The sequence below is a fragment of the Tauraco erythrolophus genome, chromosome 3 (genome assembly GCF_009769465.1).
Source record: "Tauraco erythrolophus isolate bTauEry1 chromosome 3, bTauEry1.pri, whole genome shotgun sequence".
Taxonomy (NCBI): Eukaryota; Metazoa; Chordata; class Aves; order Musophagiformes; family Musophagidae; genus Tauraco; species Tauraco erythrolophus.
In genome coordinates, this window is record NC_141467.1 from 24,646,723 (window position 1) to 24,665,634 (window position 18,912).

An 18,912-nucleotide genomic window follows, 5' to 3' on the forward strand; every position below is an offset into this window, starting at 1 on the left:
TCTGTATCTGTACTCGGTGGTGCAGAGGGGGATGGTGATGTGGACCTCGTTTATTAATTTTAAGCGCTACCTGGCTGGTGTCGTTGCCAGTTACACCGGTAGCTTCTCTCCTGTGGAGAGACAATTCATAAGGGGGACGGCTCCCTTCATTTTCCCCTCCCCCTCCAGACCATTTACCAAAGCTCATTCGAATTTTGAGAATGCTGAACATCACTGGAGTAACGTAAACGGTTTGAATCTGTTGCAAGGTCTCCTGAATATACGTTTAATTCTGTATATATTTAGAGTTAGTCGACCATTTAGAAACGTGTACCAATGCATTACTCGTGTTATTGTGCTTGCTATCTCAACCCCTGTGACAAGCACTACGGCTCCTCGAACCCTGGCTTCTGGTACCCGACGCAAAAGCAAACACCCTGCTCAAGCCACTACAACAAGCACTGCGTCTACTCAGACTACAACGTTATCAGTTGCTCCTGTAAGGAAGAGGAACGGTGTACGGAAGTCAGAACGTAGAGGAGAGGAGGAGGATGAAGAAGAGCAACCAGGGCGATCACGACGATATGAAGAAGAGCAACCAGGGCCGTCATGCTGCTCAGAAGGGGAAGAGGCGGCAGGCGACTCTCAAGCAGGACTGTCACAACAACAAGATAGAAAGCGGGAATGTTCTGTTTCTCCCCAAGGAAACAGCAGAGGAGAGATGACGACCTCCTAGATGAGACAATAACCACCCACTCTCTAAACATGAGTGAGCTGCAAGACATTCGAAGAGATTACGGCCATCATAGAAGTGAGCCCATTGTCACCTGGTTGCTCAGATGCTGGGCCTTGCAGGCCAGTAGTCTGGAGGTAGACGGTAGAGAAGCCAGGCAGCTAGGAGCCCTTTCTATGGATGGAGGCATTGATAAAGAGATTGGAAAAGAGACACGACTTTGCAGCCTCTGGAGACGGCTCCTGGCAGCTGTAAGGGGAAGGTATCCCTACAAGGACGAGGTGCCGTGTAGTTGTGGCAAGTGGGCCAACATAGAGAGAGCTATTCAGTACCTGAGGGAACTAGGCATGTGAGAGGTGATTTATCATGACCCGAGACACGCACAGTTATCCGTAGATCCGGATGACGTCCGGTGCATACGACCCATACGGCGGAAGATTTTACAGAGCGCGCCGCCAGCGTATTCTACCTCACTGGCAGTAATGGACTTTGGAGATGACGCACCACTTGTGGGTGGTGTGATCCCTCGGCTCTGATGATACGAGGATAATACTTGCGTACGGACCTGCGTCACAGCTGTGGAGAAGCTGTCCGAGGAGGTCCGAGAATTAAAAGAAGAAATACACTGCTCTCCACCTGCACATTCCAGAATTTCAGCTGTTCGAACCAGGCGTTACCCTCCTCGAGAGAGACGGTATAGATCAGGGCACGAGCTGTGGGCTTGTGCTCGAGGGGTGGACTTAACTATGGACACTATTGCACAGGATATCCATGAATGTGAAACATGTGCTGCGATCGAGCAAGCCAAGGGTTAAAATCTCTTTGGTATGGAGGAGGTTATAATATTAAAATATAAGTATGTGGAGACTTGACAGATGGATTATATCACGCTTCCACACACCCGTAGTGGCAACCGTTAAGTGCTCACAATGGTGGAAGCAACCACCGGATGGCTGGAAACCTATGCTGTGCCCCATGCCACTGCCCGAAACGCTATCCTGGGCCTGGAAAAGCAAGTCTTGTGGCAGCATGGCATCCCAGAAAGAATTGAGTCAGACAACAGGACTCATTTCCGTGACAGTCTTATAGATAGTTGGGCCAAAGAACGTGGCATTGAATAGGTCTATCACAACCCCTGTCATGCACCAGCTTCTGGAAAGATTGAACGATACAATGGACTGCTAAAAACCCCAGTGAAAGCAACGGGAGGTGGAATTTTCAAACACTGAGATACACGTTTAGCAAAAGCCACCTGCTTAGTCAACACTAGAGGATCTACCAACCTCGGCCAAGCAACATGGCAGGCAGGAGCGAGCCCCTCCATGCCCAAACCCGCCATATTTGGGCGCATGCAGCGCCCACAGTCACAGTCAACGTCACAGTGGCCTCCTGATGTTCATCAGCCACGCTTCTGATAGAAGATGCCGTTAGCTGTCCTCGTGTCAGAGACAGCCAGTTCCAGCTGGCTCCAAGACATACCTGCTGCAGGTTAAAGCCGAGCCCTTCAGCCATGTCGGTAACACCTCTGTGATAACATAAGTGCCAAGTAAGAGGGGACAAAAGCGTTTTTATTCTTTTGTTGTTGTTTATTGTCCAGTCCTGAAGGAGCCTGGCTGGCTGGGGTACTGCCAGGTGGACCTGCTGCCATAGATGACTGAATTGTTCTCAAGGTTAATCCACCTCCATGGGCTCCACGCCATTGTCTGGTGGATTAACAGCTGTTGGCCCCGTGCCATACTCTGGTGGATCCACCTCCATGGGCTCCACGCTGTCCTTTGGTGGGCTGTGAGACCTGGGCCTCACACCATGCCTCGGCAGATAGCCCTGCCAGGGCCCCATGCCGTTCCCCTGTGTGCCCGCAGATGCGTGCTGGGTGACATCGGTGGTGTGAGCACGGGCAATGGCTCTCATGGCAGGAGGGGGCATGTTCCTTGTCATCCTCCTCCACTGCCTCGGGTTTGTCAGGCTGCTGCTGGGAGGTGCCTGCGTCTTTGGTGGACGCTGGAACCTCCTCCGTTCTGTCCCGTGCAAAGGTGGCCCGCGACTTGCAATGCTGCTCTGGCTCCTCTCTGGCCGGCAGACACGCTTGAGCTCCACGGCGTTCGCTGGTGGGCCTACGGCCGTGCGCCGCTTTCTGCCGATCCAAGGAGCCTGGTGGGTCGCGTTGTCCGTGGCATGAAGGGTGACTATCCTTCTCCACTGATCACCCATCTGTAGGCTGCTGGGAGGTGCCTGCGTCTTTGGTGGATGCTGGAACCTACTCTGTTCTGTCCCGTGCAAAGGTGGCCCGCGACTTGCCTTGCTGCTCTGGCTCCTCTCTGGCCGGCAGACACGCTTGAGCTCCACGGCGTTCGCTGGTGGGCCTACGGCCGTGCGCCGCTTTCTGCCGATCCAAGGAGCCTGGTGGGTCGCGTTGTCCGTGGCATGAAGGGTGACTATCCTTCTCCACTGCTCACCCATCTTCAGGCTGCTGGGAGGCCCCTGCCTCTTTGGTGGAGGCTGGAACCACCTCCGTTCTGTCCCATGCACAGGCGGGCGTCCACTTGCCTCACTGCTGTGGCTGGTCCCTGGCAGGCTGACCTGCTGGGGCTCCACGGCGTTCCACCATGGCCCTACAGGCCGGTGCTGCTTTCTGCCATGGGCCGGAGAGCTGCTGTCCATCGTGTTCACGGCCCAAGGGGGGTTGCTGCTCCGCTGGCTCCATGTCCTGCTCCCTCGTGGTTGCTGGGAGTGGCTCTGTGGCATCCCAGGCTGAGGTGGGCCGCCGTCCTCCTCTGTGCTCTGCCTCTTCTTCCTACCAGGCATGCTTGGCATCTGAAGGCCTCGAAGCTCGGCCCAAAGTGTGGGCCGGCTGCTGGGACCCTGCTTTTATAGGTGCGCCGAACAATGGGCAGTGAGGTGGCTGATGACGTCATAGAACCATGGAGTCATAGAGTGGTTAGGGTTGGAAGGGACCTCCAAGATCACCTAGTTCCAACACCCCTGCCGTGGGCAGGAACACCCTCCCTGGGCTACACCAGGTTGCTTTGGCTAGTTGGCTTTTGATTTTAAAGGGGCCAGCTTTTGTTTAGCACATCTTCTTTTCTGAACCCGAGCATTTAGCACGATTTTCCCTCCTGTACTTCGAGGTAATGCTTGAGAAAGCATTGAAATACTATTTTCAGAGAATAAATAAAACTTTTCGTAAGACTGGGCTTTCTCTTACTGATAGTTAAGTATATAAATAAGCATAAGGGAAAACAGTCTATTCAAGACATTCTTCATGCATTTTAAACTAGCGAAACAAGCCAACCAGAAAGGGTCAAATGCAGTTTTTTCCCGTTTCAGGAGAAGGGCTGTATGGATCAAGACAAGGATTTTTCATTCTTTTAGGAAGCAAGTAGAGAGAGGTGGTGGAATTTGCAAAGCACAGGTGTGTGATGGGTTTATGTTAACCTGTGGTACTCCTCCTTTCAGTCTTCATTTGGTAGGCACTGCGGTCCTTACAGTAGCTATTGTTTATCTGCTAGAGCTTGACGCAAAGACATCTTTCCCTTGTTGCATGACTGTTTTGAGAAAGTGTTGGTTGCTACCACTTAGGAAGTATTGAGGTACTTCTTTTTTTCTCTTCAGTTAGATAAAGTGAGTGATCAACAGGAGAGGGTGCTGAGATAAATATGTCCTTTGAGTATTTTAGAAATGTTGTTTTAAAATGGTTTCTTTCACGTGGAATTGGCTGATGCGTGTTTTCCACATATGTATCCCAACAAATGACTACTGTTTTATGTCAGTTAATGCCATAGGAAATATTCTTCATTTGGGAAAGCAAAGAAATTATGCTGAGATTAAACAGGAATAAATGGAAGTTAATCTAGCGTTTGAGCTTCAGTTTACCTGACAGAATGAAAGGAGTGGCCTCGTTTCTCTCCACAGCTTCCTGAGGAGGGGAAGGGAGGTGCTGATCTCTTCTCCCTGTGATCTAGTGACAAGACGTGTGGGAATAATTCAAACCTACGGGTCAAACAAGGTGGTCAAACACTGGAACAGGTGTTCTAGAGAGGTGGTTGGTGCCCCAAGGCTGTCAGTTTTTAAGAGGCATTCGGACAATGCCCTTGATAATGTGGTCAGGCAGTTAAACAGATGGTCGTTATAGGTCCCTTCCAACGGAACTTGCTGTTCTGTTCAGAACAGTTCTGATCTGTTCTATTCTATTCTATTGTACTGTATTTGTAATCACAGAATCTTGATTACCTGCAGTTTGGTCAGGTTTGACGTGGGTTTTTTTCCCCCCTTAACTGTGGGCAAAGCAGCTTAGACATTGTCTTCCTGTTATGACATGCACCTAAACCAATCCTCCTCCTCCTCGTTCTGCACTGATACTTCTGAGTCCAGACCGGATACAGGGAATGTGGCATTGTATAGTTGAACTGTCTGTGGTCAGCCCCGGTCCTGCACTGTGAGATCCATAGTTAAGTTTCTTTGATGAGTTCAGATCCTGAAATGATGTACATTTGTTTAGCCAGAGCAGAACTGAGGCAGAGCTACAGTCCTAGGTGCTGAGAAGGCAAAAGTCCCCTCTGGTTTTATTCAGCTTCCTAGTACTGAGACTTGAGAACTCACTGCTTTCACTTTGCTGTTCTTGAGGCAGCAAGCAGCATGTAGCCAAGCCTAAACCTTTTTTTGGCTGTAGCTAAAACGCGGTGAAACTTTTTGAGCTCGGAGGGACAGTTGGAAAGCTGGTGTGATTTCGAGTGCAAAGAGGCCCTCCAGCATTATCTGAGGCAAAGGAATGTTGAAATTCAGCGTGATGTTCAGAGAAGTTGCAAAAAATATCTGACTTTTGAATTGGTGGTGTTTCACCAATCTGTATGAAAAGTGCCAGACCTGGGAACTCTGGGCCAATACTACTGCCAGTCCATGTCCTACCTCTGTATTTTTATTTTTATTTTTATTTTTATTTTGTGATCTGTGTGGTGGCCACGCCACTCACACACAGAGCCATGATGTGCAGTGTGGGATGGGGGTAAAATGGCAGCTTGTTCTTGCTTCTGAAGAGAAATGAGTTTGCTGCTTACTGTGTTTTATCTCCGGGAGCAATCTGCCTTTGGCTGCTTGGGAACGGACAGTGAACGTTAGTTTCCTGTCTAGGCTACAGTCTCATTTGATGATCTTCACAAGTAGTTCCTAGAGTCTTGTTAGTTATTTTTAAACCTTCTTTGAAGTATTTACACTTAGGAGTAATCCGTTTGAAACTTGCTGCCGCTTGAGTTTTAATACACCTAGAACACCACGTTCCAAGATCGGGACTATCAGCTGTTATTTCAGTGGGAATTGTTGTAGTTCAGGCTGTGCGGTGCTTAGTTCTGAACGTGCGCCAGAGATGAAAAGTTATTAGAGGATTTTTGCCTGTAGTATAGATATTTTTTCATGTTTGGTTTTATTTAACATGAAGCTAATTTTTTCTTTTGATGGAATCAGTATATTTGTGAGTGATTTGTCTTTAGGCAGAATAAATACTGAGGAGAAAGACATATTTGTAGCTAGGTATTTGAAGCATAAAAATTAATCTGTCCTGGAGGTGTGAAAGGAAGAGACTTGTATAATTTCAGTAAAAAAAGCAAAGTTTCAATGTTGATTTTTTTTCCTTATCAAAAATTGGAAATTTCACAAAGCTTCTGTGAACTGCTCTGGTTTCTGGTGTAATTCTTAGGAGAACAAAGTGGAGATACAACAAATTACTTGCAGCTCTAAGAAATGTATTTGTATGAGCGGCTTTAATGTTTTATTTCTACTCTGGTAGAGGTTTCTCGGATTATAAGGATGGATTCCTTGGCAGCCTCACCTAAGGTTGAGTCTAGCAAGTCTCATGCAAATAAAAGCCCCTTCAGAATAATTGTTCCGTTTCTCTTTCACTCTTTTTTTGGTGAGATTTATTTACCTCAAGGGTCTTAAGTTGTCAGACTTTTGATCTATACCGTTCTACACCTGTGACAAATAAACTTTTGCCTTGACTTAGGACATACTTAGTAAATAAATACCAGTGTTACTGTCCAACAAATAATTTTTCACTTTATTTAGCCATGGCAGCGCAGTATTAGTGGAGTGATAAGGAGTCAGAGATTCCATATCATGCAGCGTCATGCCCAGTATAAAAATGAGGGAGAGCTGGAAAGAAGGGCCTTTGCTCTTCCGGAGCTCTCACTCTTGGACTCTCGGAGTGCTGTCTCCATCTCGCTCTCTACTTCCGGGCCTCTCGCTTGCCCGGGATTGCAGTATCGGGATTTCTCTGTTTCGGGATCGTTAGTTCGGAATGAGACAGACCTTGGCCAAGGGGTGGTGAGCAATTACACCGTACATCACTTGTTTGTATATCTTTATCATGTTACATATGTATATATATATGTTCATATATCTGTAGTATTGGTATTAAATTGTTTTTATCTCAACCCACGGGTCTCTTTCCCTTTTCTCCTTTAATTCCCTTCCTCATCCCCGGGGGGTGGGGGAGGGTGAGCGAGCGGCTGTGTGGAGCTTAGTTGCCGCAGCGGCTTAAACCTCGACAGTCCTTTGTGGCGCCCAGTGTGGGGCTCGAAGGACTGAGATGACGACAGATTTGACCGGAATGTGTTGAAATAAATTTACTGTAATTGTTCGTTGCGTTTTCTTGGATGTCGCTGGCCGGAATGTTGTTTTATGTGCTCGCACACTTGTTGCTGGACTTCTGTAATTTAGCACCTCATCTGCCGTACGTGCTGTTAGGAGGAATTTTTGCACGGTTTACTATCTCTGGGTGTTGGACTGGGTCGAAAGGCATTTTTTCGCTAAGGAGGAGTTTTGCTGTGCTGTGTAAGCTGATAAAATCATGGGTGTTGGGACCAGTTCTGTATCTGTACTCGGTGGTGCAGAGGGGGATGGTGATGTGGACCTCGTTTATTAATTTTAAGCGCTACCTGGCTGGTGTCGTTGCCAGTTACACCGGTAGCTTCTCTCCTGTGGAGAGACAATTCATAAGGGGGACGGCTCCCTTCATTTTCCCCTCCCCCTCCAGACCATTTACCAAAGCTCATTCGAATTTTGAGAATGCTGAACATCACTGGAGTAACGTAAACGGTTTGAATCTGTTGCAAGGTCTCCTGAATATACGTTTAATTCTGTATATATTTAGAGTTAGTCGACCATTTAGAAATGTGTACCAATGCATTACTCGTGTTATTGTGCTTGCTATCTCAACCCCTGTGACAAGCACTACGGCTCCTCGAACCCTGGCTTCTGGTACCCGACGCAAAAGCAAACACCCTGCTCAAGCCACTACAACAAGCACTGCGTCTACTCAGACTACAACGTTATCAGTTGCTCCTGTAAGGAAGAGGAACGGTGTACGGAAGTCAGAACGTAGAGGAGAGGAGGAGGATGAAGAAGAGCAACCAGGGCGATCACGACGATATGAAGAAGAGCAACCAGGGCCGTCATGCTGCTCAGAAGGGGAAGAGGCGGCAGGCGACTCTCAAGCAGGACTGTCACAACAACAAGATAGAAAGCGGGAATGTTCTGTTTCTCCCCAAGGAAACAGCAGAGGAGAGATGACGACCTCCTAGATGAGACAATAACCACCCACTCTCTAAACATGAGTGAGCTGCAAGACATTCGAAGAGATTACGGCCATCATAGAAGTGAGCCCATTGTCACCTGGTTGCTCAGATGCTGGGCCTTGCAGGCCAGTAGTCTGGAGGTAGACGGTAGAGAAGCCAGGCAGCTAGGAGCCCTTTCTATGGATGGAGGCATTGATAAAGAGATTGGAAAAGAGACACGACTTTGCAGCCTCTGGAGACGGCTCCTGGCAGCTGTAAGGGGAAGGTATCCCTACAAGGACGAGGTGCCGTGTAGTTGTGGCAAGTGGGCCAACATAGAGAGAGCTATTCAGTACCTGAGGGAACTAGGCATGTGAGAGGTGATTTATCATGACCCGAGACACGCACAGTTATCCGTAGATCCGGATGACATCCGGTGCATACGACCCATACGGCGGAAGATTTTACAGAGCGCGCCGCCAGCGTATTCTACCTCACTGGCAGTAATGGACTTTGGAGATGACGCACCACTTGTGGGTGGTGTGATCCCTCGGCTCTGATGATACGACGATAATACTTGCGTACGGACCTGCGTCACAGCTGTGGAGAAGCTGTCCGAGGAGGTCCGAGAATTAAAAGAAGAAATACACTGCTCTCCACCTGCACATTCCAGAATTTCAGCTGTTCGAACCAGGCGTTACCCTCCTCGAGAGAGACGGTATAGATCAGGGCACGAGCTGTGGGCTTGTGCTCGAGGGGTGGACTTAACTATGGACACTATTGCACAGGATATCCATGAATGTGAAACATGTGCTGCGATCGAGCAAGCCAAGGGTTAAAATCTCTTTGGTATGGAGGAGGTTATAATATTAAAATATAAGTATGTGGAGACTTGACAGATGGATTATATCACGCTTCCACACACCCGTAGTGGCAACCGTTAAGTGCTCACAATGGTGGAAGCAACCACCGGATGGCTGGAAACCTATGCTGTGCCCCATGCCACTGCCCGAAACGCTATCCTGGGCCTGGAAAAGCAAGTCTTGTGGCAGCATGGCATCCCAGAAAGAATTGAGTCAGACAACAGGACTCATTTCCGTGACAGTCTTATAGATAGTTGGGCCAAAGAACGTGGCATTGAATAGGTCTATCACAACCCCTGTCATGCACCAGCTTCTGGAAAGATTGAACGATACAATGGACTGCTAAAAACCCCAGTGAAAGCAACGGGAGGTGGAATTTTCAAACACTGAGATACACGTTTAGCAAAAGCCACCTGCTTAGTCAACACTAGAGGATCTACCAACCTCGGCCAAGCAACATGGCAGGCAGGAGCGAGCCCCTCCATGCCCAAACCCGCCATATTTGGGCGCATGCAGCGCCCACAGTCACAGTCAACGTCACAGTGGCCTCCTGATGTTCATCAGCCACGCTTCTGATAGAAGATGCCGTTAGCTGTCCTCGTGTCAGAGACAGCCAGTTCCAGCTGGCTCCAAGACATACCTGCTGCAGGTTAAAGCCGAGCCCTTCAGCCATGTCGGTAACACCTCTGTGATAACATAAGTGCCAAGTAAGAGGGGACAAAAGCGTTTTTATTCTTTTGTTGTTGTTTATTGTCCAGTCCTGAAGGAGCCTGGCTGGCTGGGGTACTGCCAGGTGGACCTGCTGCCATAGATGACTGAATTGTTCTCAAGGTTAATCCACCTCCATGGGCTCCACGCCATTGTCTGGTGGATTAACAGCTGTTGGCCCCGTGCCATACTCTGGTGGATCCACCTCCATGGGCTCCACGCTGTCCTTTGGTGGGCTGTGAGACCTGGGCCTCACACCATGCCTCGGCAGATAGCCCTGCCAGGGCCCCATGCCGTTCCCCTGTGTGCCCGCAGATGCGTGCTGGGTGACATCGGTGGTGTGAGCACGGGCAATGGCTCTCATGGCAGGAGGGGGCATGTTCCTTGTCATCCTCCTCCACTGCCTCGGGTTTGTCAGGCTGCTGCTGGGAGGTGCCTGCGTCTTTGGTGGACGCTGGAACCTCCTCCGTTCTGTCCCGTGCAAAGGTGGCCCGCGACTTGCCTTGCTGCTCTGGCTCCTCTCTGGCCGGCAGACACGCTTGAGCTCCACGGCGTTCGCTGGTGGGCCTACGGCCGTGCGCCGCTTTCTGCCGATCCAAGGAGCCTGGTGGGTCGCGTTGTCCGTGGCATGAAGGGTGACTATCCTTCTCCACTGATCACCCATCTGTAGGCTGCTGGGAGGTGCCTGCGTCTTTGGTGGATGCTGGAACCTACTCTGTTCTGTCCCGTGCAAAGGTGGCCCGCGACTTGCCTTGCTGCTCTGGCTCCTCTCTGGCCGGCAGACACGCTTGAGCTCCACGGCGTTCGCTGGTGGGCCTACGGCCGTGCGCCGCTTTCTGCCGATCCAAGGAGCCTGGTGGGTCGCGTTGTCCGTGGCATGAAGGGTGACTATCCTTCTCCACTGCTCACCCATCTTCAGGCTGCTGGGAGGCCCCTGCCTCTTTGGTGGAGGCTGGAACCACCTCCGTTCTGTCCCATGCACAGGCGGGCGTCCACTTGCCTCACTGCTGTGGCTGGTCCCTGGCAGGCTGACCTGCTGGGGCTCCACGGCGTTCCACCATGGCCCTACAGGCCGGTGCTGCTTTCTGCCATGGGCCGGAGAGCTGCTGTCCATCGTGTTCACGGCCCAAGGGGGGTTGCTGCTCCGCTGGCTCCATGTCCTGCTCCCTCGTGGTTGCTGGGAGTGGCTCTGTGGCATCCCAGGCTGAGGTGGGCCGCCGTCCTCCTCTGTGCTCTGCCTCTTCTTCCTACCAGGCATGCTTGGCATCTGAAGGCCTCGAAGCTCGGCCCAAAGTGTGGGCCGGCTGCTGGGACCCTGCTTTTATAGGTGCGCCGAACAATGGGCAGTGAGGTGGCTGATGACGTCATAGAACCATGGAGTCATAGAGTGGTTAGGGTTGGAAGGGACCTCCAAGATCACCTAGTTCCAACACCCCTGCCGTGGGCAGGAACACCCTCCCTGGGCTACACCAGGTTGCTTTGGCTAGTTGGCTTTTGATTTTAAAGGGGCCAGCTTTTGTTTAGCACATCTTCTTTTCTGAACCCGAGCATTTAGCACGATTTTCCCTCCTGTACTTCGAGGTAATGCTTGAGAAAGCATTGAAATACTATTTTTCAGAGAATAAATAAAACTTTTCGTAAGACTGGGCTTTCTCTTACTGATAGTTAAGTATATAAATAAGCATAAGGGAAAACAGTCTATTCAAGACATTCTTCATGCATTTTAAACTAGCGAAACAAGCCAACCAGAAAGGGTCAAATGCAGTTTTTTCCCGTTTCAGGAGAAGGGCTGTATGGATCAAGACAAGGATTTTTCATTCTTTTAGGAAGCAAGTAGAGAGAGGTGGTGGAATTTGCAAAGCACAGGTGTGTGATGGGTTTATGTTAACCTGTGGTACTCCTCCTTTCAGTCTTCATTTGGTAGGCACTGCGGTCCTTACAGTAGCTATTGTTTATCTGCTAGAGCTTGACGCAAAGACATCTTTCCCTTGTTGCATGACTGTTTTGAGAAAGTGTTGGTTGCTACCACTTAGGAAGTATTGAGGTACTTCTTTTTTTCTCTTCAGTTAGATAAAGTGAGTGATCAACAGGAGAGGGTGCTGAGATAAATATGTCCTTTGAGTATTTTAGAAATGTTGTTTTAAAATGGTTTCTTTCACGTGGAATTGGCTGATGCGTGTTTTCCACATATGTATCCCAACAAATGACTACTGTTTTATGTCAGTTAATGCCATAGGAAATATTCTTCATTTGGGAAAGCAAAGAAATTATGCTGAGATTAAACAGGAATAAATGGAAGTTAATCTAGCGTTTGAGCTTCAGTTTACCTGACAGAATGAAAGGAGTGGCCTCGTTTCTCTCCACAGCTTCCTGAGGAGGGGAAGGGAGGTGCTGATCTCTTCTCCCTGTGATCTAGTGACAAGACGTGTGGGAATAATTCAAACCTACGGGTCAAACAAGGTGGTCAAACACTGGAACAGGTGTTCTAGAGAGGTGGTTGGTGCCCCAAGGCTGTCAGTTTTTAAGAGGCATTCGGACAATGCCCTTGATAATGTGGTCAGGCAGTTAAACAGATGGTCGTTATAGGTCCCTTCCAACGGAACTTGCTGTTCTGTTCAGAACAGTTCTGATCTGTTCTATTCTATTCTATTGTACTGTATTTGTAATCACAGAATCTTGATTACCTGCAGTTTGGTCAGGTTTGACGTGGGTTTTTTTCCCCCCTTAACTGTGGGCAAAGCAGCTTAGACATTGTCTTCCTGTTATGACATGCACCTAAACCAATCCTCCTCCTCCTCGTTCTGCACTGATACTTCTGAGTCCAGACCGGATACAGGGAATGTGGCATTGTATAGTTGCTAAGCATGTTGAAGACTGAGATGGCCTTAAATATTGGCAACATAAATATTGGCAGGGAGTGGGAGAATGAAGAACCATCCGCTGTAGGAGAAGATCAGGTTTGAGACCATTTAAAGAACCTGAAGGTGGACAAGTCCGTGGGACCTGATGAGGTACATCCACAAGTCCTGAGGGAACTGGCTGATGAAGTTGCTAAGCCACTATCCATCATATTTCAGAAGTTGTGGCAATCCGGTGAAGTTCCCAATGACTGGAAAAGCGGAAACATAGCCCCCATCTTTAAAAAGGGAAAAAAAGAAGACCCAGGGAACTACAGGCCAGTCAGTCTCACCTCTGTGCCCAGCAAGATCATGGAGCAGATCCTCCTGGCGGCTATGCTAAGGCACATAGAAAATAAGGAGGTGATTGGTGACAGCCAACATGGCTTCACTAAGGGCAAATCCTGCCTGACTAATTTGGTGGCCTTCTATGACGAGGTTACAGCATTGATGGATAGGGGAAGAGCAACTGACATCGTCTACCTGGACTTATTCAAGCATTTGATACTGTCTCACACGACATGCTTGTCTCTAAACTGGAAAGACATGGTTTTGATGGATGGACCATTCAGTGGATAACGAATTGACTGGATGGTTGCACTCAAAGAGTTGTGGCCAACGGTTCAACGTCCAAGTGGAGGCCTGTGACGAGTGGTGTTCCTCAGGGGTCAGTACTGGGGCCAGTGCTATTTAATATCTTTGTTGGTGACATGGACAGCGGGATCGAGTGCACCCTCAGCAAGTTTGCAGATGATACCAAGTTGTGCGGTGTTGTGGACACCCTGGAGGGAAGGGATGCCATCCAGATGGACCTGAACAGGCTGGAGAGGTGGGCCTGTGAGAACCTCATGAAGTTCAACGAGGCCAAGTGCAAGGTCCTGCACATGGGTCGGGGCAATCCCAAGCACAAGTACAGGCTGGGCGGAGAATGGATTGAGAGCAGCCCTGAGGAAAAGGACTTGGGAGTGCTGCTGGATGAGAAACTCAACGTGAGCCGGCAGTGTGCGCTGGCAGACCAGAAAGCCAACCGTGTCCTGGGCTGCATCCAAAGAAGTGTGGCTAGCAGGTTGAGGGAGGTGACTCGACTCTGCTCTTGTGAGACCACACCTGGAATACTGCATTCAGCTCTGGAGTCCCCAACACAAGAAGGACAGGGAGCTGTTGTAGCGGGTCTGGAGAAGGGCCACGAAGATGATCCAAGGGCTGGAGCACCTCTGCTATGAAGACAGGCTGAGAGAGTTGAGGCTGTTCAGCCTGGAGAAGAGAAGGCTCCGGGGTGATCTTATAGCAGCTTTCCAGTACTTAAAGGGGGCCTACAGGAAAGCTGGAGAGGGACTTTTTACAAGGGCGTGTAGGGACAGGACAAGGGGCAATGGATTTACATTTAAAGAGGGCAGATTTAGATTAGATACAAGGAAGAAATTTTTCACTCAGAGGGTGGTGAGGTACTGGAACAGGTTGCCCAGAGAAGTTATAGATGCCCCATCCCTGAAAGTGTTCAAGGCCAGGTTGGATGAGGCTTTGGGCAGCCTAGTGTAGTGGAGGGTTTCCCTGCCCATTGCAAGGGGATTGGAACTAGAGGATCTTTGAGATCCTTTCCAACTCTAACCATTCTATGATTCTATGATTCTATAACATAAATACCAGGGAGAGAAAGGAGCTGTGTGGAAGGTAAAGGATGAGATTAGCACAAGAAGAAAAAAAACATGGGAACTGGCTGTGAATGCTGGTTAAACTTAGAAGCAGTTTAAGTGGTGAGATTCAAAGCAGTGGAATTAATGTTGTCAAATGTAATCCATTAAGAAAGCACTGGATCAATATATCGAAGGGTACTGTATGATGACAGCTACCTGTGACATCAACTGGCTGAAATTGGTGACCCAGGATAAACTGGTTCCACTCTTCTGTTTCAATAACATTAATACCAATATTATCGTCATTGTTATTACAAGAAGGATTACATTCATGTAAATCAGCTTCAGTAGACTTATTCTTTTTTTAATTCTTCCTGTGTTTAAATAGGATGTTCCGTGGAAGTAAACCCATGAATTATTAATATTGAATTTATTTCTTCATTGTCTTTCTTGTGTGTGAGCTTCTGATATATGAAAGTAACATGACAAAGAGCCTTTTGTCTTTTATTCAAATGGAAAGTGTCAGATGGAGGTTAACAAAGTTGGCTTTGTTTGAGCATTCAGGAACGACTAATCAAGTGATGTCATTTTCTTTTTTCTATTTCGATTTGCAGTGAAATACCGAAGTTAAATGAATACTGGCAAGACTTTCTCTGCTTCTTCATTTCTCTTCTCTATTTTGACCTTAAACAGCTGACAAGCTAATGGATTTTCTGTTGTTTTTCTCTAGTTTTTCCTGGATAATGCTGTGAAAGCTTTTCCCTCAGTTCTTAATTCATCAAATGCAAGTTTTCCTAATTCGAGTAATCAGACACGGTGGTGTATACAAAACAACTGTTTTTTCCTACCGGTAAGTTCATTTTACATTTCCTTGTTTGTTTACAACAATTAAGCTAAATTGACTGTTGCTGGATCTGCTTGAAGTTAAACACCCACCAGTTTTTAAGACTGTAGCAAAAGCTTGATTTTTTTTCAGTCACCTGCAACTGCATTTGAAGGAAATGGGAAGTTAAAGGAGGTTAGTACTTCTGAAAATAGAGGTTTTAATGAATGTCAGATTAAAAAGCAGGAAACAGTCTGGTAAGTAAGAAGCATAGCTCATCCATGCCAATAAATTGGCCTTACGAGGTATCAGGAGAACACACAGTGACTGCAAAGCAGACTGTGCACTGAAAGCTCCGCATCGTTGTCAATGAGAAAACCAGGTTGGTCTGCAGATGAGTTTCACAAGGGCCAGTGGTAGACCTTAAAATATTCACCACTTTCATCATTGACCTGGCACTGAATGTGAAATCTGTGATCGTCACACTTCTGTCATTGCATATTTGATTAAGAGATGAGATGAGAGGGGGGAATAATACATTTGTGTACCACTATATAAACTGTTGAAAAGATCTGAATTGATTTGGAGATATCTTAGTGTGAACAAAAGCACAGTAGCACATGCAAGAAGAGGGGGAAGGGCATTCCAAAAAAAATGGGATCTGTATCCTAGAGAGCAATGATTCTTAAAGGGATTACGAAAGACCTGTGGTTGAACATAACAAGCTGTGTATTGTTCCAAAATAGGTCAATAGTCTTTGGATGAACAAGCAGGAGGTAGCGAGAGGAGAAGGGAGATTATTTTATCTCCATGCAGAATTGATGAGACCAGTACCAGAATGATGCGTGATGATTTCCACACAGTATGGAAATGTGCTATTCACTATGTCAAGCTAAACGATCCGAGGCACACACAAATGCAAGATGTTAATTGTGTATAGAACTCTCTTGGAAAAAAAAAAACAAAACAGTTGCAGTAACTGCAGCACTTACGAACTTTCACCACCTCCCTGTTAAAGCAACAGCAGAGCGTGAGTTTGTATTTCGCATTTTCAAATTTAGCTAACTAAATATCACCAGGTGTGGAGAGGTGCCTACATCTTCTTTTGGCCTTGGCATCAAGCTATCCTTGTCAAAGAAATGATGCAGTCTTTCTCCCAGCCTCTGCATATGTTCACACTCACAAGCACGTAGAAACAAATTGTTCCAATGGTTGGTTGTGTTTGTTTGCTTTTTTAGTTAGCAGTATTTCTACATATCTTTTTTTGTATTACTTGTTATAGTTTTGAACATCCTGAAAGGTGTTTTGTGGGTTTTTTACCAGTAAGTTTTCCATCAAGCATATGAAGGATACAGTTTTCAAAAATTACACTTATTATTAAGATTAAACCTGCTGTTCTTCAAAAAAATCTTTGTGTCTTTTTCCTTTTTTTTCCCATGTATAAGTAAGATGTTTGCCAGCTCTTCGCATGATTAGCACATTTCTAAAAATTAGTAGTTTATAGATCTTAAACTATTAAAATGCATTCTTTCATCAAACTTTGATTTGCATTCTTTCAACTTTGTCTTTGCTAAATTGGCCCCAAATATTATGTTAAAATGTCACTTCTGATAATAATAAATGAAAAGGTTAGGTTGGCTAAAGTTTTTAAACACTTTTTCCCTCACTTTTTTTATTAAACAGCTCTCAAATGCACATCATGTTCGTCCTCGGGCACTGCGCAACTTCTAGCTTGAAAAAGCTGCAAATTCCTTTTGAGTTACTACTTTTGATCTTTTTTTTAAATTTCGAAATAAAATTATTCTCTCTTTACTGAATGATATATTGAATACTTAAGATGACAAATGTTTGTTTCCTTAAATTAAAAATTCAATCTTCTGAATCTGTGTGTTAGCTTTAAGCTTTATTCCTGCAGATAAACTTCCTGTGATTTATGATAGTGGACCTGACAGGCCTATTGACTATGTCATCTAAAATGAATGAATAACAGATTTTTTAAATATTTCAGCCACAACAGAATTTCGTTCATTTCTAAGCGTATTGATTGATTCTCCTCCTCATCCACCCCCCCAAAATAACTTTTCTTAGTTACATTTCTTGCTCTTTTTAAAGTCTTAGGAAAGATTACACAGTAAATTTTAGGGACTTTGCTTGTATTTAGTTATTGTTTAGTTTTGCTATGATGGTTCTGTAGTTTCCATAGAATAGTAGTTAGGCATGAGAGATTTCCAGTTGTGCTTATCTCTTCCTGTGATAAAATACAGTGTGGTATCAGTGCTGCCACTTCCACATGTTAAATAAATAAATAAAAGTCATAATACTGACTTCTAAAAGATGCAGTTTTGGAATGCACTTTATTTGACTAGAGAATTCCAGAATTACTTTCTTCTCAAGTTTTTCTCTGTAAATATATTGGATTAGAATCCCTTTTTACTTTTATGAAGATCTTTATAACCACAGAACTGTAGGTCTTAAATTTTAAGAGAACAGACCAAATGCACTGGGCTGTCACTCAGGCTCTGTAAGGTATCAGTTAAAATAGCGTTTATTGGAACTAGCACAGAAAGAAAAAAAAGAGAATAGACGATGTTACTGACTTCAGATGCTGGGAACTCTGAATCGTGCAGCATCAGATGGTCCTGCAGTCAGGGACAGCGTGTGGTGCAGATCCCATCTGTGGAGAGGCTACCCAGCCTTTTCCTCTTTTAAGCTCTTAAAGCATTTTCTTAAAAGAAACATTTTTATTCATCGTTTCTGCTGTCAGACAGAAATGATGTCCATGAAGACCCACTGCTGCACCGTTACATAAAGTCGGGGCCACAGAGGTGGCATAACCACTGGTGCCAAGCGGGAGCTGCCTGCAGGCCCCTCAGTTGCCATAAGTTGGCTGAGGTTGTCGTGTGTCCAAGGGACATGCAGAGCACAGCACGGACCTGCATCTGCTCAGCTTCGCTGCGATGTGGATTGATAATTCTTCGGTGTGCAGTGATCTTTCAGTCAGAGTAGCTATAAAGGATTGATATCACTGCAACTCTCTGCCTTGGAAAAAGCCTCAATGCCTGTGTAGTCTGAGCCCTTTTCATTCTTCAGTAGGTTGTACAGAGGTGTAGGATGAACAAGCCTGAAACGGATCTTGAAGAACTTGTCTAAGAAACAAGCCCAGTATACCTGCACACAAAAGCTGTACTTTTTCCCAGCTGGACATTAATTCCTCTGTAGGAAAGTTCATGTTCATCTGATAAACTGAGAGCAGACGACTTGGCCCAGGAGATAGACTGCCATTTGTCTGACAGCTTGCAATTTTTGTGCTTTGACAAAGACCAGAGCTCTCACACTATACATATGACAGCAATTTCAACAGCCATGGTTTTCTGTATGAAATAAGACTACTTTGACTGTTCCTTCATCAAATCGTTACTGTTTTCCAGTGTCTTGCCAGCTTTGTAGCTGCATGTGTCCTTCTGAGATGCTAGCTACGATGCCAGTTACCTTTATTCCTCTACAGTGTATCTTTTGAAGCATTTTGTCTAGCAGTTCCTCCTCTGATTTTTTTTCAAGGCCTTTTACGTCAATCTGAAGAGCTGAAAGGGTCAAAGGATTCGAGCTACAATACTTTAGGAATCTACTAAAATTTGCAAATTCTGTTATTAAAAGGATGACATTTCTGTTCCTTTGACAGGAACTGAAAAATTTCTTTGCAATGTTAAGCACTCAGAAACAATAGCAAG

The 18,912-nt window shown here is 46.5% G+C and overlaps 1 protein-coding gene across 2 annotated transcripts in view; it reads left to right on the plus strand.

The window, feature by feature from the left end:
- ADCY2 (adenylate cyclase 2) overlaps positions 1–18,912 on the plus strand; it is a 268,653-nt gene that overhangs the window by 220,249 nt on the left and 29,492 nt on the right. For both annotated transcript variants that reach the window (XM_086609061.1, XM_086609062.1), the window contains exon 17: positions 15,092–15,211. In XM_086609061.1, the coding sequence (XP_086465187.1) occupies positions 15,092–15,211 (120 nt within the window). The remainder of the gene's footprint in view (positions 1–15,091; positions 15,212–18,912) is intronic.